The sequence below is a fragment of the Rhinatrema bivittatum genome, chromosome 6 (genome assembly GCF_901001135.1).
Source record: "Rhinatrema bivittatum chromosome 6, aRhiBiv1.1, whole genome shotgun sequence".
In the NCBI taxonomy this organism is placed as follows: domain Eukaryota; kingdom Metazoa; phylum Chordata; class Amphibia; order Gymnophiona; family Rhinatrematidae; genus Rhinatrema; species Rhinatrema bivittatum.
This window is the reverse complement of record NC_042620.1, coordinates 5,212,644-5,236,794: the sequence shown is the minus strand read 5'-3', so window position 1 is coordinate 5,236,794 and position 24,151 is coordinate 5,212,644. Positions and strand designations below refer to the sequence as shown.

Genomic DNA, 24,151 nt, shown 5'->3' with positions numbered 1-24,151 from the left:
CAGAGGCCGGAGCCCTCCCAAAACCGGGTTCATATCCTTAGGGAGTGATGCCATGAGATTATCCACGGAGGGACTTTCCAGACCCAGCTCCTCCAAAACAAAAGGGAGGAGGGGCTCTAACTCCTCCTTACGGAAAAGACGAAGGGCTCTGGGGTCATCCCCCTCTGGGGGGGGGCATCTGCCGAATCCGAGGAAGCAGTGGGGTCCGAGGACCCGGGAGACACCGGGGGGGGGGGGGGGGGCACCCCCGGGACCACCCGCACCCGAACTGGTCCCTGAGGCTCTGCGGCCGGTCCAGTGGTCAACGGCGCTGAACGAGGGATTTTTGGCAGGGAGGGGGGCAAGGGGGGGGCTTTCATCCAGCTCATGCAGGCTAGCTAAGATTTGTGCATGAGGAGGACGAAATCTGTGGAAAAAGGGACCCTGGATTTGCCAGGGGGGGGCAAGGGAAGGTCAGGACTCCCCTCCTGGGGACCCACGGGGGCCAAATCGGGGGTTAAATCAAAAAAATCCGGCCCCCCAGCCCCAGGGAGCACTGAAATCGGCCCCGATGAAAAATCCAAGATGGCGGCCGTTCCCGGGCTCTGCCGACCCGGGAAAGGCCTAGCCATGCCAGTAGGAGTGGAGCCCCGGGCTAAATTTGCTTGTCCTGCCGAGGAGGGGCCTTCCCCACCCGGCAGGCAAGCAGTACAGAGGCCCTGATGCGAAAAACACAAAGAGGACAGCCCACAAGAAAGACAGGCTGTCAGCCGGGACCATAGCTAAACCTCGGCTGAAGAAAAAAAAGTTGAAAAAAAGCTTGATTGACAGCCTGCACAGCAGGAGAGAGCAGGCGGGAAACCTGCTGCCTTCTGCTTCTCTGCCGGTTCTAGCCCTACTCTGACCAGAAAAAAATAAAAAAGCTGGTCAACTGCTGCAAATAAGTTAGAGGTAGGTGAGTACCTGCAACTTAGTGAAAGTTTAACACCTTTTAACTCCTTTTTTTTTTTTTTTTTTTTTAACTGAGCACAGCAGCGGGTTCAAAACCCTCTCGGCAGCCAGAGGGGGAACGAGGCCCAGAGAGCATCGGTCCCCACACCTGGAAGCGTCCACGGACTCAAGACTATGCAGGGAACCCCCTCCTGCAAAACGGGACAAGCCACCCTGAGCCAGGCAAGAGCTGGGAGACGGACGTCTCCCACACAAAAAACAAAAAAGCACTAAAGAAGACAGAAATTTCCTTCAGAGATCCTTTTTATTTATTTTTTTTAAAACAAGAACCAAAAGAAGTACTTGCTTGAGCCTAAAGAGAAAGAAGAGGCTGACTAGCCTACAGCAGAGAACCAAAGGGGAGATGCTGCACCTGCTGGAGACAGACGAATACTGAAGGGTGAGAGGATAGGCTCTGTCCTGATGTAGGGCATCCTGCAAGTTTTAGTCTGTCTCCACCTGCTGGAAAGGAGGCTCAACCCACTGTCTGGACTGATCCGGGTACATACAGGAAAGAGAGTTTAATTTGCTTTTACTGAGATGTCATCAGAACCAGAATATCTTTTATTATATGGTGAGTAGTATGGGTAATGCCCTAGTTCTGCTCTGCACCCATTTTTGGGGGTCGAGGGGCCATGGCGTCGGGGTTCCGTTGGTGACCGGACTGTACTCGTACCATGTCCATAGAAAAATCGAGCCGCGGTACGGTCGATGCCAGTAGGCCGCGAGGGCCAAACTCAATGGTAATAGAAGGAAAACAGGTAAAAACTTACCGGAGTACCGCGGACTGAAAAAAGTTAATGGAGGGACCCCTGTGGGGCAATTTAACTTTAAATAATTCCGTGAGGAAAATTCCTGTCAGGAATCCTTGCAGAGCTCCTTAACCGCGTGGCTACTGCTGTGCGGAAAAAAGAAGACTAAGGGGAACTCCTCCTGGCTGCAGGGTTGGTGCCATGCTGGGCATGCCCAGTAGGGGCCAGTCAAAGTTCTAGAAACTTTGACAAAAGTGTTCTGTGATTGGGCTCCATCCTGTGATGTCACCCATATGTGAGGACTAACATCCTGCTGTCCTGTGAGAACACCTATTACAAGGTAAGCAATTTTGATTTATCGTTATACTGTTATTAAAGTCCACTGGTAACTTCTCCATTTACCAGCCTTGATCCGCCAGCTCTCCTGCCTTTCCTCCTCTATCTCGCATTTTACTCCTCGCACCCCTGTTATATGTAACTATTATTCGTTTCCATATTACCCATGTTATATGTAAACCGGTATGATATCTCTTGATGTTGCGGTCTCTACCGCTTCCCTCCGCTTAGGGCTCAAACCCGCCTACCTCCGTTTCAGGAATCACCGCATTCCGCCTGCTCTGGACCCCGGGGGCTTCTCTCACTCCACGTGGCGGCCGCCATTACATGCCTGCTTCTCGTCAGTCGCGCACGCGCGCGAGGACGCCCGTCTTGAGCGCTCAACCCCCGGAAGCCTGGCCCCGCTCGTGCTGCTGACATCACGCCCGAGCCCCGATATAACCGATGTCCAAACTCTCTCTCATCGCCTTGCAGCGAGGTTCACAACTCCATAGTTGTTCTTAGTTGCGTTCCTGGTGATCTCCACGTTTCCTGCTTCTGACTACGGTTTGCTTCCAACTCCGCTTCAGCCTGCTGCCTGCCTCTGACCCCGGTTTGCCTCTGACTCCGCTTCTGCCTGCTGCCTGCCTCTGACCCCGGTTTGCCTCTGACTCCGCTTCAGCCTGCAGCCAGCCCCGACCCCGGCCTGCTTCCGCTTCAGCCTACAGCCTGCTTCAGCCTCCGGTTCGCTACCGACTCCGCTTCAGCCTACAGCCTGCTTCAGCCTCCAGTTCGCTACCGACTCCACTTCAGACTACAGCCTGCTTCAGCCCCCGGTTTGCTACAGACTCCGCTGCCGCCCGCTGCCCTGCCTTCAGCCGGCCCTCGGCCCTGTACAGCCAGTCTCCTGCTTCCCGGGTACCTTGGACTTCCTATCCTTCCTGTTTGCTCGGGTCCCAGTCTAGCCTATCTCAAGCCCCTGGACTTTCAGCCTCTGTCCCAAGTCCCGAGGTCCCAGTGCCCTACGGGCTCCTCCCGGGGGGTTCCTGGTTCCCGGGTGAACACCTCCGGCTTGTAGCTCTGCTTCCTGGCCTACCCTGTCACCCTAGGTAGGCCAGCCCAAGGGTCCACTATCTCGCCAGCAGTATCCAACTGCAACAGTTTGCAAGGCCATGGACTCGGCGGAGGCCCCAAGCCTGCAGGCCATTCCGGGGATGGCACAACGCCTCCAGCAGCAACAGCACTGTATTGATTCACTTGCTGCTACCGTGGAACAGCTGGTCTCCCGCATGGAGGCTCCTCCTCCGGAACTGCCTCCAGCCCCTCCTCCGGCACCAGCACCCAGTTCAGCTTCAGTGACTCAGTTACCCATGCCGACCCTGTATGCCGGGGATATCAAGACTTGCCATGGTTTTCTAAATCAGTGCTATGTGCGTTTTGCCCTCCTGCCTGCACAGTTTCCCTCAGACTCCGTTAAAGTGGCATACATATTCTCGCTACTGGATGGTAAGGCCCTTGACTGGGCTTCACCCATGTGGGAGCGTCAGGACCCCTTGCTACAGAATCTGCAGGAATTTGTCCTCAACTTCCGCCTCACTTTTGATGATCCTGCACGCCAGACCACCGCGGCCTCGGAGCTCTTGCACCTCAGGCAAGGGACACGCTCGGTGGCCGATTACACCATTGACTTTCGCACGCTGGCCATGGAAGTTGGCTGGCGAGATGATTGCCTTAGGGGAATCTTCCTGGAGGGGCTTGCTAGTCGCATCAAGGATGAGTTAGCAGGCCGGGACCTCCCGGAGGACTTAAATGACTTAATTGACATCGCTGGCAGGGTGGATCGTCGCCTTCAGCAGCGGGACAAGAAGACCCGCTCCTACCGTAAGGCATCACCAGTCATCCCCTGCCTCCAGAACCTCGGCTCCTAAGGCTCTCCCGGCCTCAGTCAGCAGTGGAGAACCCATGCAATTGGGTAGATCTCCGTTGACTCCCGAAGAAAGGAGGCGCCGCTCGCTGGGCCTCTGTCTCTAATGCGGAGGCAAGGGGCACTTCCTCGCCAATTGCCCGGAACGTCCGGGAAACGACCATGCCTAGGTTATACCGAGGAGCTACACCTAGGCTCTACAGGATCAGCTCCTCTATGTACCTTGCCAGTGACTTTGAAATACCCCGGTGGGGAGCTCCAGATCCGCGCCTTCATCGACTCTGTGCTGAGGGGAACTTTATGGTGGCCGACCTGGTGCATCAACTGTCTCTCCCCACGCTACAGAAAGTCCCTCCACTGCGGATTTCCTCTATCCGGGGCACCCTGCTCCCTGGTGTCATCACCTGCTCCACAGCTCCCTTGACTCTCCAGACAGGCTTGTTCCATTAGGAGGAGATCTCCCTGCTAGTCTTGGAGCGAGCTGTGCACCTCCTGGTTCTTGGACTACCCTGGTTGCGACAGCATTCGCCCGTTATTCAGTGGGATAACTTTCAGCTAACCCGATGGAGTCCCTTCTGTTTTGAACATTGTCTACGTCTCCCACGTCCTCTGAAAACCTTGCACCTCTGCTCCTCGCTTCTGCTGCCAGAGCCATATCGAGACTTCGCTGACGTCTTCTCCAAAGAAATGGCTGAAATACTTCCCCAACACCGGCCTTTTGATTGCCCAATTGACTTGTTGCCGGGCACCACACCTCCCCGTGGCCGGGTGTACCCTTTGTCTTTGCCTGAGACTACTGCTATGTCTCAGTATGTGACTGAGAACCTTGCCAAGGGCTTCATTCGTCCTTCTCGCTCACCCGCCGGAGCCGGCTTCTTCTTCGTGGCCAAAAAGGATGGCTCCCTCTGTCCATGTATAGACTATCGTGGCTTGAATGCCATTACCAAGCGAGACCGGTATCCGCTTCCTTTAATCCCTGAGCTTCTGGACCGCCTTCAGGGAGCACGCATCTTCACCAAGCTAGACCTCCGAGGGGCCTATAACCTTGTCCACATTCGCCCTGGGGACGAGTGGAAGACGGCCTTCAATACCAGGGATGGGCATTACGAGTACCTGGTAATGCCCTTTGGACTCTGCAACGCCCCAGCCGTCTTCCAGAACCTCATGAACGAGGTCCTACGCGACATGCTCCACTCCCATGTCATTGTCTATCTCGATGACGTGCTCATCTTCTCCAAGGATCTGAAGACTCACTGTCGCCACGTCGCTCAAGTCCTACAGGCTCTCCGAGACAATCACCTGTACGCCAAGCTCGAAAAATGCGTTTTCGAAGCCGAGGCCTTGCCCTTCCTCGGGTATATCATCTCCTCCACAGGATTCCGTATGGACCCCGAGAAAGTAGCTGCCATAACTAGGTGGCCTCAACCCAAGGGTCTCAAGGCCCTTCAGAGATTCTTGGGCTTCGCTAACTTTTATAGACATTTTATTCCACAGTACTCGCATCGGGTCGCTCCCCTTACTGCCCTGACCCGCAAGGGAGCCGATGCCAAGAATTGGCCTGACACTGCGGTAGCAGCTTTCACCGACTTGAAAGAGGCGTTCCTCACGGACACCTGTCTCAGTCATCCCGATCCCGCCAGACCTTTCGTCGTCGAGGTCGACGCCTCCAGCATTGCCGTCGGAGCAGTCCTCAGTCAACACTCCGATTCCGGACAGCTCCTGCCATGTTCTTACTTCTCCAGGAAGTTCTCCCCCGCAGAGATCAATTACTCCATCGGCGACAAGGAGCTGTTGGCGATCAAACTCGCCTTTGAAGAATGGAGGCAATGGCTCGAGGGGGCCCGACACACGACCACTGTATATACGGATCACAAAAACTTAAGAGTTTTTGTCCCAGGCTCAACGACTAAACCCCCGCCAAGCCCACTGGGCCCTGTTCTTCAGCCGCTTTGATCTCGTTTTACAATACCGACCAGCGGCCAAGAATCTCCGAGCTGATGCTCTCTCTCGAACCTCCTTTTCCGATGAAGACCAAGAACCTCCTCAGTATATCCTCGACCCTAGTAAGGTTCGCCTATCCGCCCTGACGGTCCTCTCCCTAGACAGGACCGTGGTTCCCCGACAAGACCGGTTAAAGACGCTACGCTGGGCTCATGACTCCCTCACTGGAGGGCACGCAGGACGCGAAAGAACCCTGGAACTCCTTAACCGCTTCTATTGGTGGCCCAACATCCGACAAGATGTGCGCACTTACGTTGGTTCCTGTCCCACCTGTGCCCGTCAAAAGCCCAGTCCTGGACCCCCGTGTGGTCTCCTGCAGCCTCTGCCTGTCCCCACAGAGCCCTGGACCCACCTAGCTACAGACTTCATGGTGGACTTGCCCCCGTCTCACGGTCAGACGGTTATCTGGGTTACCGTCGACCGCTTCTCTAAGATGGTGCACCTTGTTCCGTTGACCAAGTTACCCTCTGCACCCGAACTAGCTCTCCTCTTTGCCCAGCATATTTTCAGGTTACACGGCCTCCCGCAGGACATCGTATCCGACCGGGGACCCCAGTTTGTTGCACGCTACTGGAGGGCGCTCTGCAAGTTCTTGAAGGTAAAGCTCAGCTTCTCTACAGCTTTCCACCCGCAGAGTAACGGACAGTCCGAAAGGATGAATCGATCTCTGAAAACCTACCTTCGAGCCTTTACCAATGAAAAACAAGACAACTGGTCTCCTGCTTCCCGGGTACCTTGGACTTCCTGCTCGTGTGGAAAAATAATGTCCGTGACGGATGGGTATTCACAATGTTATGTTTGTCTGGGCCCAGACCACAAACAAGACGGCTGTTCCCATTGCGGAAAAATGTCACCGAGAGCCCGACAGCAGCGGTTCATATGCCCCCCCCCCCCTCCGAGGCACATCCATCGCCGGGACCTGTATCCAGGCAGACCGCGCTGGGTGAACGGGTGGCCTCTGTGGACCCATCTATGGGACACAGGCCAATATACAGGCCAATATACAAAGAAAAATGCCATCGACATGACCGACCCTCCTCTCCAGCAAGGGAGCAGTCAGATAGGAGTCATACAGGCCGAGCAGACCACAGGCCTACCCCAAACTCCGCGAAAGTACCCAGCTTAGCGCCGCTGAAGCAGCGGGCGCAAGAGCCTCCACCATTGGCCCAACAAGCGTCAAAACATGCTTTGAAATCTACATCAGCAAAATCGACGTCGACAGTCTTATTCGACGCCGACAAAGTCGACTCCGAAGCAAATTCCATCGGCGCCAACACAACCAGAGCCAAAACAAATCCTTGCGACGCTGATGCACTCGACGCCTGAACACCTGACGCACTTTCATCGTACGCCCGACTCGACGCATTTGACGCAAAGGTCGATGCAAACGGTGCAAAAACGTAAAAAAAATCAATGCATAGGTCATCTCAGTCGCCACAAACTCCTTCACCGCACGAGTATCCGATGAGGCCTCATCAGCAAGAAGAGCAGATACTAGAACCATCACCACAAATGCCTAGACCTTCCTCTACACTTTCATCAATACATTACATAGGGATACCGATAAACTATATAAAAGAAAATCCAAGCAACACAACGTTACTGAGGGTAATCGTTCACCTACCTCAAAAGAATTTTCTACTCCTAGACATCCGTCTCATCCGGACAAAGGTTCCAAAAGAAAGACACACTCTCCAACAAAATCAAGGAAGGGATGGAGTGTATTCTGATCTCTCCTCGGTATCCCGGGGATGGAACCTATCTGAACCTCGACAACTTCCAGAACTTGAGGATGAAGGTTTACCAGACATTCCTCCACTTCTCCCTAACTTACCACAGCAGGCAATGGCACAGATTTCTTCCACCCTCACAGGTTTATTTGCCTCTATACAATCAAGTTTACAAATACCACAGGTGCCATCACACAATTTGGAGTCACCATCTGCGCCACCAAGCTTACCTCCAGTACTGCCTCAACTCCCACCTATGTCTCCACCAAGATATTCTTCTCCACCTCCACAACCGCAACCTCAGGATCCCACGAAACCATTCTCGCATCCTGTCTCACAACCTACCTCTCCTGTTACTTCTACCGGATATCCATCCGACCCCGCAGAGGAGCCACAAGAACTATACTCTCCCCCAGAGGACCTTTCCTACCCCAAGTTCCTTGATAAAGTTAGAACAACTTTAAGTCTAGACACCCAAAAGGTTCCGGACCCTAGAACGGAGACTTTAGGTATCCTAAAGATCTTTGATCTCCCTTCCGAACCCACTTCATTACCATCACATCAAGTTCTGGATACTCTGCTGGGAAATTCTTAGGAGACCCTTTTCTCAATCCCTCCAGTATCGAGGAAAATTGATCTAAAATTCAAAATGAGGCACTCAAAATGTTATTCACCATCACAATTGCCACAAGCCTCTATAGTGGTGGAGTCAGCACTACAGAGGGCAAAGAGAACAAAAACACACTCCAGCGCTCCCCCAGGGAGGGATCATAAATATTTGGACGGCTTCGCTAAGAAATATTTCCAATCCGCAATGTTAGCAGCTAGAATAAAACATCATCAATTCTACATAGTCCAATATATATATATATGAGTGTGTGCAGAAATTAAAACTTCTATTTCCATCAGGGGAAACCACACCAACCCCGCCCCAAACACTGCAAGATACGGAGGAGGCTATGAGACACCTTCTCAGAACCGTTTACGAGTCTTTTGAGCCAAATTCTAGATCTGCAATGGCCATCGTAGCCCGTAGAATAGCATGGCTCAGATCCAGTGTATTTCGTGAAGACGTCCACAAAAGGTTGGCGAACCTCCCCTGTACAGGGAACAACTTATCTGGAGACCGTCTACAAGAGACGGTAGCACAACTAAAAGAACAATCAGTAGCAGTGCAGTCCTTAACCAATGCCATACCGCATACTTCTTTCTCTCACCGTTATCTTCCGCAATTTCGACGTCCCACATATCAAAGATGTCAGTTCAGACCTTACCAATCCTACAGAACTATTCCGTACACACCGGTTCAACGCCCACAGGGACAACAAACCCAACAGAGGAGAGGTTGTCCCAGAACCCAGCGGACCCAAGTGCAAACACAGCAAAACAACCCGAAGCCCGCAACGTCTTTTTAAAGAGGACTGGGCCACCACCACCTACGTTTATTGGAGGCAGATTAACCAACCTTTTACAAGCCTAGTCAACTATCACGACAGATCTTTGGGTATTACAGATAATCAGAGAAGGGTACAGACTGAATTTCAATACTATGCCATCCTTCCCTTGGCTGAGCCACCTCAGAGAAAGTCGAGGAAATCAGACAACTGGAAAATGAATTATTCCACCTTCGTACCCAGAAAGGTACGAAGCCTTCCCAGACATCTAATGCTACCTAATCAAGTCTATTAACCCAAATCATGGGTTATCTCACTGTTTTTTGCTATTACGATTTTTTCAACTGTACCTTAATTTTTTAGCTCTTTCATCTTTTGTATTTATACTGTATTCACACTTAATTTACTCTATCCCTTTTATATTTATTTTCTATATAATATTTATTACTATATTACTATGTTTAATTGGTTATCTATTCTATTCTATTTGTTCCATCATTATTGTTATTGTTCTATTGTTACCTGTTTTATTGTTCTATGTAAAGCCCCCTACTCTTTTTGGGCATTTAAAAGTTGTATGTAAACCGGATTGATTTGTAGTTCCTACAAGAACTTCGGTCTATAAAAATTAAAAATAAATAAATAAATAAATAAATAAAAGAAATACAATCCATTCCATCAACCCATCACAATATGGGCCTACTCCCCCTACTTCCTCATTCCCAAGAAATTGGGTGGATTACGCCCCATCCTGGATCTCAGGAAGTTGAACAAACACCTCGTATGGGAAAAGTTTAAGATGGTATCTCTCAAGTTGATCCTACCGCTTCTGCAATGCGTCTGGCTGTGTTCCCTGGATCTGAAGGATGCTTACACTCATATCCCAATGCATCCAGCATCATGGCAATACCTCTGCTTCCAATGCAATGGCAAACACTACCAATACAATGTCCTTCCTTTTGGACTATCAGCAGCTCCCAGGGTTTTCACAAAATGTATGGCAGTGGTGGTGGCCCACTTAAGAAAAAGGGGAATCAAATTATTTCCTTATCTGGACGACTGGCTCATAGTCGCATCAGACCCACAGATACTACAGACTCATCTCGAGCAAACTATAGAATGCTTCCAGGACTTAGGCCTTGTCGTAAATTACGAAAAATCCAAACTCACTCCCTCTCAAACTCTTCAATTCATAGGAGCACAACTAATTACCACCAGGAACAGAGCATTCCTTCCGAAAGAAAGAAAATTTATTTTGCGAACGCTTCTATCCCAACTACTAGCTATGCCAAAACCGTCAGCTCGTCTAGTAATCACGGTTTTGGGACAGATGGCAGCGGCCATTCACACAGTCCCAAACACCCGCCTTCACATGCGCGGACTACAGTCGGGACTAAAATTCCAGTTGTCTCAACATAGTCAACCTCTCTCTCATATCCTATCCCTGATGGCAGAAATGAAAAAAGATTTATTTATTTAAAAATACTTTTCTATACCGCCATTATTTATTTTAAAGATTTTATATACCGAAAACCGTTTGCACATCGTATCGGTTTACAGATAAATTAGAACAATGATAGCTTGAGTATCAAATAGGCATGGCCTTTACAAAGAACAAAAAACAAAGGTATACAACAAGAACCTGAAAAAATAATTAAAATATTCAACTGGGAGTGGCATAAATTGTCATTAAGTCATTAAGTTAAATAACCATCACAATGAGAGACGTTCCTCTTCTGGATATTTGCAAAACGGCCACATGGTCATCTCTGCATACCTTCACTTCTCATTACTGTTTCGATCATCAAGTGACTGCAGACGCCAAAAATCGGTCAAACAGTCTTACAAACTTGCATAAATCCATAACCAACACTTGACTGCCCACAATGTCACACCCTATTCTGAAGGCTTAATAAATAGTCAATGTGGCGTGACCAAGTGCTTGGGACTTCCATCAACAGCATGGTTAATTCAGCCCTGCTATCGACAGGAAAAAGCAAATTTGCTTATCATAAACGGTGTTTCCGTAGATAGCAAGATGAATTAGTCATGCGGCCCCTCCCTCCTCCCTGGACAGTCAAGATTACACAAACATCTATGCTTAATTACTGACTGAGGAGAATCTGTCTTCCTGCGTGGGAACACATGCGCAGCCGCAGAGCAAAGCTCTGCATTAAGCTTTGATAAAGCTCCGCCTCATGGGCCTTGATAGACAGTCCCATCAACAGCATGGCTAATTCATCCTGCTATCTACAGAAACACCGTTTACGGTAAGCAAACTTGCTTTTTCTGTGTGCACCACGTGGTAAATCTTTTCCATTTTACATAAGAACATAAGAAAGTGCCATACTGGGTCAGACCAAGGGTCCATCAAGCCCAGCATCCTGTTTCCAACAGTGGCCAATCCAGGCCATAAGAACCTGCCAAGTACCCAAAAGCTAAGTCTATTCCATGTTACCATTGCTAATGGCAGTGGCTATTCTCTAAGTGAACTTAATAGCAGGTAATGGACTTCTCCTCCAAGAACTTATCCAATCCTTTTTTAAACACAGCTACACTAACTGCACTAACCACATCCTCTGGCAACAAATTCCAGAGTTTAATTGTGCGTTGAATAAAAAAGAACTTTCTCCGATTAGTTTTAAATGTGCCCCATGCTAATTTCATGGAGTGCCCCCTAGTTTTCTATTATCCGAAAGAGTAAATAACCGATTCACATCTACCCATTCTAGACCTCTCATAATTTTAAACATCTCTATCATATCCCCCCTCAGCCGTCTCTTCTCCAAGCTGAAAAGTCCTAACCTCTTTAGTCTTTCCTTATAGGGGAGCTGTTCCATTCCCCTTATCATTTTGGTAGCCCTTCTCTGTACCTTCTCCATCGCAATTATATCTTTTTTGAGATGCGGCGACCAGAATTGTACACAGTATTCAAGGTGCAGTCTCACCATGGAGAGATACAGAGGCATTATGACATTTTCCGTTTTATTCACCATTCCCTTTCTAATAATTCCCAACATTCTATTTGCTTTTTTGACTGCCGCAGCACACTGAACCGACAATTTCAATGTGTTATCCACTATGACACCTAGATCTCTTTCTTGGGTTGTAGCACTTAATATGGAACCCAACATTGTGTAATTATAGCATGGGTTATTTTTCCCTATATGCATCACCTTGCACTTATCCACATTAAATTTTATCTGCCATTTGGATGCTCAATTTTCCTGTCTCACAAAGTCTTCCTGCAATTTATCACAATCTGCTTGTGATTTAACTACTCTGAACAATTTTATGTCATCTGCAAATTTGATTATCTCACTCGTCGTATTTCTTTCCAGATCATTTATAAATATATTGAAAAGTAAGGGTCCCAATACAGATCCCTGAGGCATTCCACTGTCCACTCCCTTCCACTGAGAAAATTGTCCATTTAATCCTACTCTCTGTTTCCTGTCTTTTAGCCAGTTTGCAATCCACAAAATGACATCGCCACCTATCCCATGACATTTTACTTTTCCTAGAAGCCTCTCATGAGGAACTTTGTCAAACACCTTCTGAAAATCCAAGTATACTATATCTACCTGTTCACCTTTATCCACATGTTTATTAACTCCTTCAAAAAAGTGAAGCAGATTTGTGAGGCAAGACTTGCCCTGGGTAAAGCCATGCTGACTTTGTTCCATTAAACCATGTCTTTAGAACACTTTCCACTATTTTCCATGGCACTGAAGTCAGGCTAACCAGTCTGTAGTTTCCCGGATCGCCCCTGGAACCCTTTTTAAATATTGGGGTTACATTTGCTATCCTCCAGTCTTCAGGTACAATGGATGATTTTAATGATAGGTTACAAATTTTTACTAATAGGTCTGAAATTTCATTTTTTAGTTCCTTCAGAACTCTGGGGTGTATACCATCCGGTCCAGGTGATTTACTACTCTTCAGTTTGTCAATCAGGCCTACCACATCTTCTAGGTTCACCGTGATTTGATTCAGTCCATCTGAATCATTACCCATGAAAACCTTCTCCATTACGGGTACCTCCCCAACATCCTCTTCAGTAAACACCGAAGCAAAGAAATCATTTAATCTTTCCGCGATGGCCTTATCTTCTCTAAGTGCCCCTTTAACCCCTCGATCATCTAACGGTCCAACTGACTCCCTCACAGGCTTTCTGCTTCAGATATATTTTTAAAAGTTTTTACTGTGAGTTTTTGCCTCTACAGCAAACTTCTTTTCAAATTCTCTCTTAGCCTGTCTTATCAATGTCTTACATTTAACTTTCCAACGTTTATGCTTTATCCTATTTTCTTCTGTTGGTTCCTTCTTCCAATTTTTGAATGAAGATCTTTTGGCTAAAATAGCTTCTTTCACCTCCCCTTTTAACCATGCCAGTAATCGTTTTGCCTTCTTTCCAACTTTCTTAATGTGTGGAATACATCGCGACTGTGCTTCTAGAATGGTATTTTTTAACAATGACCACGCCTCTTGGACATTTTTTACTTTTGTAGCTGCTCCTTTCAGTTTTTTTCTAACAATTTTTCTCATTTTTATCAAAGTTTCCCTTTTGAAAGTTTAGCACGAGAGCCTTGGATTTGCGCACTTTTCCTCTTCCAGTCATTAAATCAAATTTGATCATATTATGATCACTATTGCCAAGCAGTCCCACCACCGTTACCTCTCTCACCAAGTCCTGTGCTCCACTGAGAATTAGATCTAAAATTGCTCCCTCTCTCGTCTGTTCCTGAACCAATTGCTCCATAAAGCTATCATTTATTCCATCCAGGAACGTTATCTCTCTAGTGTGTCCCGATGATACATTTACCCAGTCAATATTGGGGTAATTGAAGTCTCCCATTATTACTGCACTACCAATTTGGGTAGCTTCCCTAATTTCTCTTACCATTTCACTGTCCGTCTCACCGTCTTGACCAGGTGGACGGTAGTATACCCCTATAGTTTTTTCGTGTGGAAGGTTTACGTGAAGCTACAAGCACTTGAGAGACATTAATGGAAAGAGTGAGTGGTTGTAAGATTAAACTTTCAACATCCAGGCTGTTACAGATAGGGATTGAAGGTTGGGATGGCACAACCTGCCCTGATCTTGAGTTATGAGAGTGGGAGATGTACCCAGGCAAATCGATTCCCTGGTTGAGAGATGCAGGAGCATGGGAAACCACATTTGTCGAGGCCAATACGGGGCTATGAGTATCCTGGACCCTGTTGTCCTGTTGTAGTTTCACTAGAGTCTTGGTTATTAACGGTATCAGGGGATACGCATATAGAAGACCTGATTTCCGGGGGCGAGCAAAGGCGTCCCTGGCCAATTGATTTCTCTGCTTGTGCAGGGAGTAAAAGTTATCCACTTTGTGATTCAGTTCGGACGCAAAGAGGTCTATTGTTGGTTGACCCCAACGTTGGAATATCCTGGTCGCTACTAAGGGATCCAGGGACCACTTGTGTGATTGGAATTGCCGACTGAGGCAGTCTGTCAGTATGTTGTGAATGCCTGCCAGATAAGTAGCCCGTGAAAACATGGAATGTGTCAGGGCCCAGTCCCAAATCTGTGTGGCTTCTTGACAAAGGAGATACTAGCCCGTACCTCCCTGTTTGTTCAGGTACCACATGGCAACTGTGTTGTCCGTTTGTATCAGAACAGTCTTGTGTGAAAGGCAGTCCTTGAACGCATGTAGAGCATAAGGTACAGCTCGAAGTTCCAGGAAATTGATTTGAAAAGTTGCTTCGAGTTTTGTCCAAGTACCTTGGGGTTTGGAGATTGTCTGTGTGAGCTCCCCAACCCAAGGTGGATGCATCTGTAGTTAAAGTCACTTGCGGAACCGGTTGTTGGAAAAGCAGGCCTTTGCGCAAGTTGTTCTCGTTCACCCACCAAAGGAGAGAAGAACGTAGTTGGTGGGTTATTTGAACTGGAGAGGATAGTGGTTGGATGGCTTGTATCCACTGTGATCTTAATGTCCATTGGGTTATTCTCATGGCTAATCTGGCCATAGGAGTGACATGAACTGTGGAGGCCATGTGGCCGAGTAAAGTTAGAAACTGATGTGCTGTTGCCTGATTCTTTAAGCGTAGAGAGTTTACTAATGAGGAGTGTGTCTCTGCACGGTCTTTCGGGAGGAACGCTCTTGACACTATGGTGTTCAACTCTGCTCCGATGAATTGTAGTAGTCGCGATGGGAGGAGGTGGGATTTTTGGTAGTTGATGAGAAATCCCAACGAGTGAAGTAAATTGATTGTGCACCTGAGAGAAGCGAGAGCTCCTTGCTGTGATTGGCTTCTGATGAGCCAGTCGTCTAGGTAAGGAAAAACGTGTACACTGTCCTTGTGCAAATGAGCCACTGCTAGGCACTTTGTAAATACTCTGGGTGCTGATGCAAGTCCAAATGGCAGAACCCGGTATTGGTAATGTTGATGATCCACTAGGAAACGCAGAAACTTGCGATGAGGAGGGAATATTGGAATGTGAGCGTAAGCGTCTTGTAGATCCAGAGAACAGAGCCAGTCTCCTGTTTGAAGAAGGGGAAGCATGGTGCCTAAAGATACCATTCTGAAATTTTTCTTTCCGTAGAAATCTGTTGAGATTTTGGAGATCTAAGATGGGATATAGGCCTCCTGTTTTCTTTGGAATGAGGAAATATCGGAAGTAGAATCCTCTGCCCTGCTGAGGACGGGGAACTGGTTCCATGGCCCTGGTTCTCAGAAGGGCAGATAATTCTGCTTGCAGAAGTGTGAAAAGATCTTTGTTTATCCAAAGAGACTGTGGTGGGAAGTTTTTTGGCATTATAAGAAAATTGAGTTGGTAACCCCTTGTTATAATTGAGCGTACCCATTGATCTGTTGTAATATTTGACCAATGGGTGTATGGTTGGGTTGGGGTTGGTGAGATGGCTGCTGTTCTCTGGCTGTTTTTCAAAAGCCTGACGCTGGGCCTGTTTGAGGTGGAGGTTGAGGCCTAGAAGCCCTTGGTTGTCTAGGCTGGGATCTTTGTTGTGGTCTTGATGGTCTACCATGGGGTGCTGGCGGATAGTACCTACGTGGCCTTTAGTAAGGTTTTCTGGTATCTTTTCGTGCCGGGCGGCGTGAGACAAGAGGAAGTATCTTGTGGGATAGCAGATAATTGATGCAGAGTTTCAGAATGTTCCTTAAGTTGGGCTACTGCGTCTTGAATTCTTGTCCCAAAAAGATTATCGCCCACACAAGGTAAATCTACCAGCTTTTCTTGAACCTCAGGCCTGAGGTTGAAGCCTTGAGCCAGGCCCAACGACGTGCATTGATCCCAGTAGCTGCCACTCGTGAAGAGGTTTCGAAACTATTGAAGGCAGCTCAAACCTCATGCTTGCCTGCTTCCAATCCTTTGTGGATAATTTCATTAGCTGAGTCCTGAAATGGTTGAAGCAGGGTTTCAGCTAATTGCTGCATCTGCTTCCAGAGGTTACGCTAGTATTGCATCATATAAAGTTGATATGACGCTATTTTGGAATTAAGCATCGAGCCTTGGAAGACTTTCCTGCCCAGAGTGTCCAAGAACTTTTGTTCTTTTCCTGGTGGAGTCGATGAATGAGGCCGTACTCTCTGGTTTTTTCTAAGCAGATTCTACCACTACTGATTGGTGTGGAAGCTGGGCTCTCTGATAGCCGGGGATGTGCTGCACCAGATAGGTGGTGGTGTCCATCCTTCCATTTACTGGTGGAACTGAGCATGGATGTTCCCATAACCTGTGCTGTAGTTCCACCAGGACCTCATGTATTGGAATAGCCAATAATTCCTTAGGGGGGTCTACAAACTGAAGAAGCTCTAAGGTCTGATGTCTAGTATCCTCTTCAGACACTAATTTAAATGGAATAGTGTCAGCCAGTTCTTTTACAAAGTGGTAAAAGACAGGTCCTCTGGGGGTGACTTTTTTCTGTCTTCAGGAAGGGACGGTTCCGACATGAAGTCCTCTGAAGATGTGTCAGTGTCTATCTTCCCAAGAGTCCGATGGTGTACACTTTGGAGGAGAAACATGAGGAGGCCTTGATGGCATCGATGGTTTTTGTGGTAAAAAGAATGGTATCGACGGAGAGGCTGGAATTCTCTGTCTGGAAAGTCCTGAGGGTCCCGGCTGAGAGTCAGTCGTAGAGATGTACCGGAAGCATCATCGACACCGACTGGGCTAGGAGTGACAGGCTGCACTGACATAGCACCGATGAGGGCATCGAGTTTTGACATCAGTGGCTGGCAAGATTGACATATCCGGTATTTGTATCGGAGTCGGCATCTGTGAAGGCACTGGCATCGGTGAAGGCACCGGTATAGGCATCGGTTCTGGAGGCGTCGATGGATGCAAGTCTCTGAGAGCTTGTCACACTGCCTGGCGGATAAATCCGCTCAGTTCCTCCGCTATAGCTGGTGAAAGTCAGAGCAGCTATAGGTGGTGGCAGAGAAGGCGTCATCAGCTCTACCACAGGGCCCTGTGGTGGCTCGATGTCCGGCACCCTTGAAGGTGGGGAACACCTTGGAGTAGTAGGCCTCGATAGTTCTTGCAGACGAGTTCTTTTTGGTGATGGTTCCCTTGGCAATAACAAGGCCTCTGGAGTCTAAATACGTCGATGACTATGTTTCTGTCGATGCTCAGTGGCTTTTTCAAGCCCGGATGTCTATTTTAATCGATGCCGCAGATGGAGTCGGGGATAATCGGTCTCCCAAGCCCTCCATGCGACGTTTGCGAATAACTAACAGTTTTGACGCTCCGGCCGGAGACAATTGGGTCGATGTCGACGTCGAAGGCATTAGTTGTATGTGGAAAAGATGTTCCATTTTTTCCTGTCGGGCCTTTCTACCCTTGACGGTCATCTCCGCACATTTTGGTCAGGAAGAAACGTCATGGGACTGCCCTAAGTACAAAACACACTCGGTGTGTGGGTTGGTAATCAACATTGTTCGAGTACAGTTAGGGCATTTTTTTAAACCTGTGGCCATAATGAAAGCTAGACAGCCGTCAATGGCTTTCTGACCAAAAAATTGTTACTCGAATCGAACAGGAAAAAGTTTACTCACCGGCTGGTGGTCGGAGGGAGACCCCTATGTAGGGGATAAAATTTCAGAAAGATTTTAACTTTTTTTTAACAAGATTGTGTGAAGAGAATCACACAGGGCTCCTTCTCTGCGATGCTAACTGCAGCGCAGAAAAACGAAGACTGAAGGGAGACCCCTGTGGCTCGAGGGATCATGACATACTGGGCATGCTCAGTGGGCTAAGTGTGCCAGTCAAAAGTTTCTAGAAACTTTGACAAAACGTTTTCCGTGATAGGGCTCCATCAGTGATGTCACCCATACACGAGGACTAGCATCCTGCTTGTCCTGGGATAAAGACTGTTAAATGGAGGGGAAACCAACAAACAAGTACTCCAAGTGCTTAAAGTGTAGAATCAAATGCACACAACAAAAAGTGAACCCACAAAGGATAATGTAAGAGACAGTAAAATAAGTGCTTGATATACGTATATCACAAATCTAAAGCCAAGGACGAGAGTGAAACAGCAAATATAGATAGTCGAAACAAGGAGCAGGAAAACCCTGCAGATAAAACATACCTACGAACTAATTGTCACATTTAGAAAAACAAAACAAAAATAGTCTGAATCTGAAAACAGAGAAATAATGAACCAGTGGGGGACCTAAAGTGCTGTGATTTATGAATTGATTAAAAAGCCTTAACCTTTTGGAAGACCATTCTGCCTGACAACTGAATTGGTATAATAAACTTTCTTCATATTTTTCAAGACATCTTTTGTCTGTAGATGTTTTCCAATCAGCTGAACACACTTCTCTTTCTCTAACCCACATACATATACAATACCTTGTTTTTTTCAGGACTCAATTACTGTATGCACTCTATCTGGGTTTACCTGATTCAGCTATTCGTCCCCTGCAATTAGTTCAGAATGCTGCTGTTCGTATACTATCCGGTACCTCTTTAAGAAACCATATCTCTCCAATACTTTGTTCTTTCCACTGGCTTCCCATTAAATTCAGGATCCAATATAAAACGTTGTCCATTATCCACACACTTATATATAACCCATCTTCAACTTGGTTATGCTCCATCCTGTGAATTTATAAACCAACACAACACCTAAGATCTTTAACTAAAAACTTATTGGATATTCCTTCAGTCCGTCTTGCAAGGCTGGACATTACACGAAAAAAAGCCTTCTCTGTTGCTGGTCTATCCATTTGGAATTCTCTACCAAACTGTCTTTGACAAATTTCAAATTCACAACAATTCAAGAAATCATTAAAAACATACTTATTTCAATTAGCCTTTAAGATTCCTGCATTTAACAAATTTCAAATTCACAACAATTCAAGAAATCATTAAAAACATACTTATTTCAATTAGCCTTTAAGATTCCTGCATTTAACAAATTTCAAATTCACAACAATTCAAGAAATCATTAAAAACATACTTATTTCAATTAGCCTTTAAGATTCCTGCATCAGAACACACCTAATCACCCTCGACTCTTATCTTCCTCCACTCCCCAGCTACTTTACTTTAATACACTTATGTGGTTTGGTGCTTGAATACTAGATTAGATATTATTTTAGTTTTTATTAGTTTTATTTTTTGATATGCTTTTGTTTTTAGTTTTTTATACTATATTGTTTGAGATTTTATTATATATGTTTTGTGTGTAAAAGCGGTATATAAACATTTTAAAATTAAAATAAATAAATAAATACACACTGCTCTCTCATCCATCCATATACACATGCTCCCTGACCCATATATATACAATGTGCTCTCACTCACCCACATACACACAAACATGCACTCATTCTCACTGACTCTCTCACACATACAAACATCCACTCATTTTCACTGGCTCCCTGACACATACACCCAGGCAAGCTCCCATTCATTCTCACATACACAGACCCCTCCATGCAGGCACCCATTCATTCATTCTCTCACACACACACACCAGCCTCTGAACCTCTCCTGCTTCTCTGATACCATTGTCACCATGTGCCAGCAAGGAGCCAATCCATCGTTGAAGCCACTCTGCTGCTCTTCTCTGCAGTGCACGTGGTATTGAAAATTCAGAGGTGCAGCACTTCCTCCATGCTAATCTTGTGTATCGTGAGATCAGCACAGAAAGTACTGCCCTCGCAAGCTTTTAATACCGCAAGGCTTCTGCACCACTAGGCAAACTGAAAAGATGGGTCTCTTCCTTTCTTCACCGCCAGTGGGATGGGATCCACTGGCAGCTGCACGGGCCTCTTCTCTTTGCCGCCAGTGGGAAGGAGTCCACTGCTGGCCGCACAGGTATCTTTTCATTGTGTGATGCTCCTCCTCTTCCGGCCCCACTGCTCCCTCTGAGAGGAACATCACCTTTAGCTGCCACCATCCAGGTCAAAGTAATCAACAAAGCCCTGCGATTTCAGGCTATTGTTGATTACATCGAAGGTACCAGTGGGCTGAATCTAATGGGGCAAACTGAGGAGGAGAAGGACCAGAAAAAAAATCTGGTCCTTCTCCTGGTCATTATTTGTTTTATGTTTTAATTGATTTAGAATTTTAAGTTGGTTTAGGTTGGATTTATGTACGTACTTTTAAATTGTACTATCACTTGGATAACATGTTTAACAAGTGGGATATTAAGAATAAAATGAAAATGAAATGGGTTATGCAATGGAGGTAGAAAGGAGTAATCTTAGGAAATACTTCTTTACAGTGAGGGTAGTGGATGCATGGAATGGCCTCCCAGTGCAGGTGATAGAGACAAAGAGTATCTGAATTCAAGAAAGCACAAGATAAATACAGGGGATCTCCAAGGAATTAGAATGCTAAATGAATTGGGTAGATGGGCAGACTAGATGGGCCATATAGTCTTTTTCTGCTGTCATGTTTCTGTTTTGACTTATTTTGTGCATTTGTAATTGAATGCCAATTCTAAATTCCTGCACTGGCTCCCCCCACTCTTCTGTATCAAATTCAAAATCCTGGTCTTAATCTACAAATCCCTCAAAGGCCTGGAGCCATCATATCTCAATAAATCACTTACTCCTTAAATTCTGGCCAGCTCCCTATACTCACTACCCCAAGCTCGCTTTGCAATTCTCGTCCTAAAAAACAATGCACCTCACCAGTACCAGAAAGAAGGCTCTGCCCAACCCTATGTAACATCCTACGGTTCTGCAACAGACATACTTCAAAAAGATGATTAAAACCTGGCTCATAGAAGCAGCTTGTGGCCCAAGCCAGTAACATGGAACCCCTTTTAAGCTCTGTATATTCCCACCATACCCTATTGCACTATAAGCACCCTTGATGCTCCCCCACTCTAATATTCATCCAACTGTATTAAATGTTTAAATTCTGTACCTAATATTTGTAGTATTGTTATATTGTCATACCGACATTCTCCAATTATTCCTATAACAGGCCTCAAACTCTGTGTGCATAAATGATTCGTCATCTGCTATAGTTTTTTTTGGACACAATAGAAATTTCAACAAATAAAACATGTATACTGGCATGGATACTGTAAGATACGCCATGCCACAAACTGAACATTAGCATGCTCTGTATAGCAAATGGGCACTTATTACTATAAAACATACTAGCGGCAACTACTATGAGTTAGTCCGTTTCTGTATCTTACCTGAATGATCTGGGAAGGAGAATGAGGAGAATGGGGTGGGTTGCTGACGCCTGGTCCTGCCTCTGCTCTGCTCCAAGAATGGATCAAAGTCTTCTGGAAAGCAGAAAGGGAAAGCTAAATGAACCAACATCTGTACCAACATTCAAGATGCATGATGCCAGCTTTTCTCTGTGAGTAGCAAGCTTTCAAGTAACAGAGTCAAAGGAGGTGGTGAGAGAAGCCTATCTCGCTGGCATTCATCAGGGAAGGAGTGAGACAAAGGGGAGAAAAACAGGAAGAGGAAGTTTAGAGGAGAAGATAAGGCAGACTGGAGAAGAAAATTAGAGACCGCATAAAAGGATGCAAGGCAAGGAGGAATATGAAGGATTTCAATTAAAAACATTATATTGAACAATGGATAAAAATAATGGTAGAAATATAAAAGTAAGGCTTCTTGGGGCCTCAGAATTCTAAATAAGCCCCTGATGTCTCTATGGAGATTTTGCCTTTGAAAATGTGTTTGCAGGCTCTGTGCATACTCTCAAAACTGCCCTATCAGGATGCTGACTTGAGAAAATGTAAGTTATGTATGCTATCCCAACTAAACTACTTAAATTAGTCTCTAACATTATTGCTAGGCCAATTGCAGATATAAATCTTTCACTAAATGAAGGCATTTTCCCTGATAAATTAAAATGTGCAGTGATTAAACCTACTCTCAAAAAATCTCATCTTGGCCAAACTAACATTGCCAACTTTATACCTATATTCAATCTCCCCTTCATAGCCAAAATATTAGAAAAATTCATTAATCAGCAACTCCAAGAACACCTTGAAAAACATAAAATACTTTTTCCAGCTCAGCAAGGTTTCAGAAGTACTCAGCACGGAAACCCTATTAATATCTCTCTCTAATTTAATCCTAAAAGGATTAGACAATGGACAAAAATTCATGCTTATTCTCTTTGATATTTCTGTTGCCTTTGACACCGTAAACCATAATATTCTTCTGAAAAGACTAGAGGAAATCTATTTATGTGATACCACAATCAACTGGTTCACATCATACCTATGCAATAGATCGTACATAGTCAAAACTAATTACAAGGAATCCAAACTAATTCCTCTTCCGATAAATAACATTTCTAATACCCTTAACCTTTGGAGCACCTATCTCACTACAATCCAACATCTATTAATACAACTGGTCCTCACTCTCAATCACAATAAAACAGAAATTCTCTATATCTGTAATAAATCCTCACCTTTAATTGACCTCTATCTTAATAACTATATAACTAACAAAACAATTCTACTCAACATAAGAGATCTAGGAGTCAATTTAGACTCAGAACTATGTTTTAAGCAACATATTAATATCATAAAAGAAGGCTTCTACAAGCTTCAAATATTAAAAAGGATTAAACCTCTCCATCACCATGATTATTGTATTGTCTTGCAAACCCTTTAATTTTCTAAATTAGATTATTGTAATGCAATTCTTCTTGGATTACTTGCTTCCACCATTGCACCGCTTCAACTCTTACAAAATGCTGTGGCAAGATTACTCAGCAACCTCAAAAGATCAGATCACATTACTCCAGTTCTAAAAGTCCTACACTGGTTGCCAATATTTTATAGAATCCAATACAATGCCTTATCTCTTATTCATAAAACTTTGTATAATAACAAGACGAATTGGATGGATACAACATTTTTCTAAGTTTCAAAAAGAAATTTACGTTCCACAAACACTGGTCTCCTTGAAGCTCCCTCTCCAAAACTGTCCTGCTTCACTTCAACAAGACAACGTGCCTTCTCAATAGCCAGACCACTCTTATGGAATACCCTTCCAACTGATCTGAGACTTTTTTTTTTTTAATTTTATCTTTATGCAATTTTACAATAATTACAAGATATTAATCTTGAAAGGAAAGATCAGAGAATACAATATTCATATAAACCCCCAAATCAATTCACAAACAATAACAATCTTTCTATCTCTGAATTTAAGTCCACAAATAGAGAGGGGGGAGGAAAACTACACAACCTAGAAGGAAAGAAAATACAAAGCAAATCTCAGTAGCATTGTAGAGACGAAACATTTTATGTGGAACTAGGGATATCAGAACTGGGTACATCTGCGTTCATCAAAGTTTTCCCCACCAAAAATTGTGATAATTGAGGGGGATCAAAGAAAATATAAGTATTACTGGCATATTTTATCATGCATTTATTTGCATGGAAATTTAAGATAGAACACCCTCCCAATCTGTAAAACTCGAGACCTCAGGAGGAGAAATGCCTTCCTCCTCTTCTGAGTTTCGCGTGAAACATCAGGGAAAGCCCGCACATTACATCCTAAGAATGAGTCATTCCTATGTCGCAAACATAATTTTAACAACCACTCTTTGTCGGGTTC

General features: G+C 45.7%; 1 protein-coding gene across 10 annotated transcripts in view; it reads right to left on the bottom strand.

Moving 5' to 3' along the window:
- The window catches only part of DNAJB2 (DnaJ heat shock protein family (Hsp40) member B2), a 497,647-nt gene that overhangs the window by 346,612 nt on the left and 126,884 nt on the right, over nucleotides 1-24,151 (bottom strand). For 9 of the 10 annotated variants that reach the window (XM_029604995.1, XM_029604999.1, XM_029604998.1 and 6 more), the window contains one exon: nucleotides 21,751-21,843. In XM_029604995.1, coding sequence (XP_029460855.1) covers nucleotides 21,751-21,843 — 93 coding nt within the window. The remainder of the gene's footprint in view (nucleotides 1-21,750; nucleotides 21,844-24,151) is intronic. The other variant, XM_029604997.1, reaches the window with a different exon arrangement.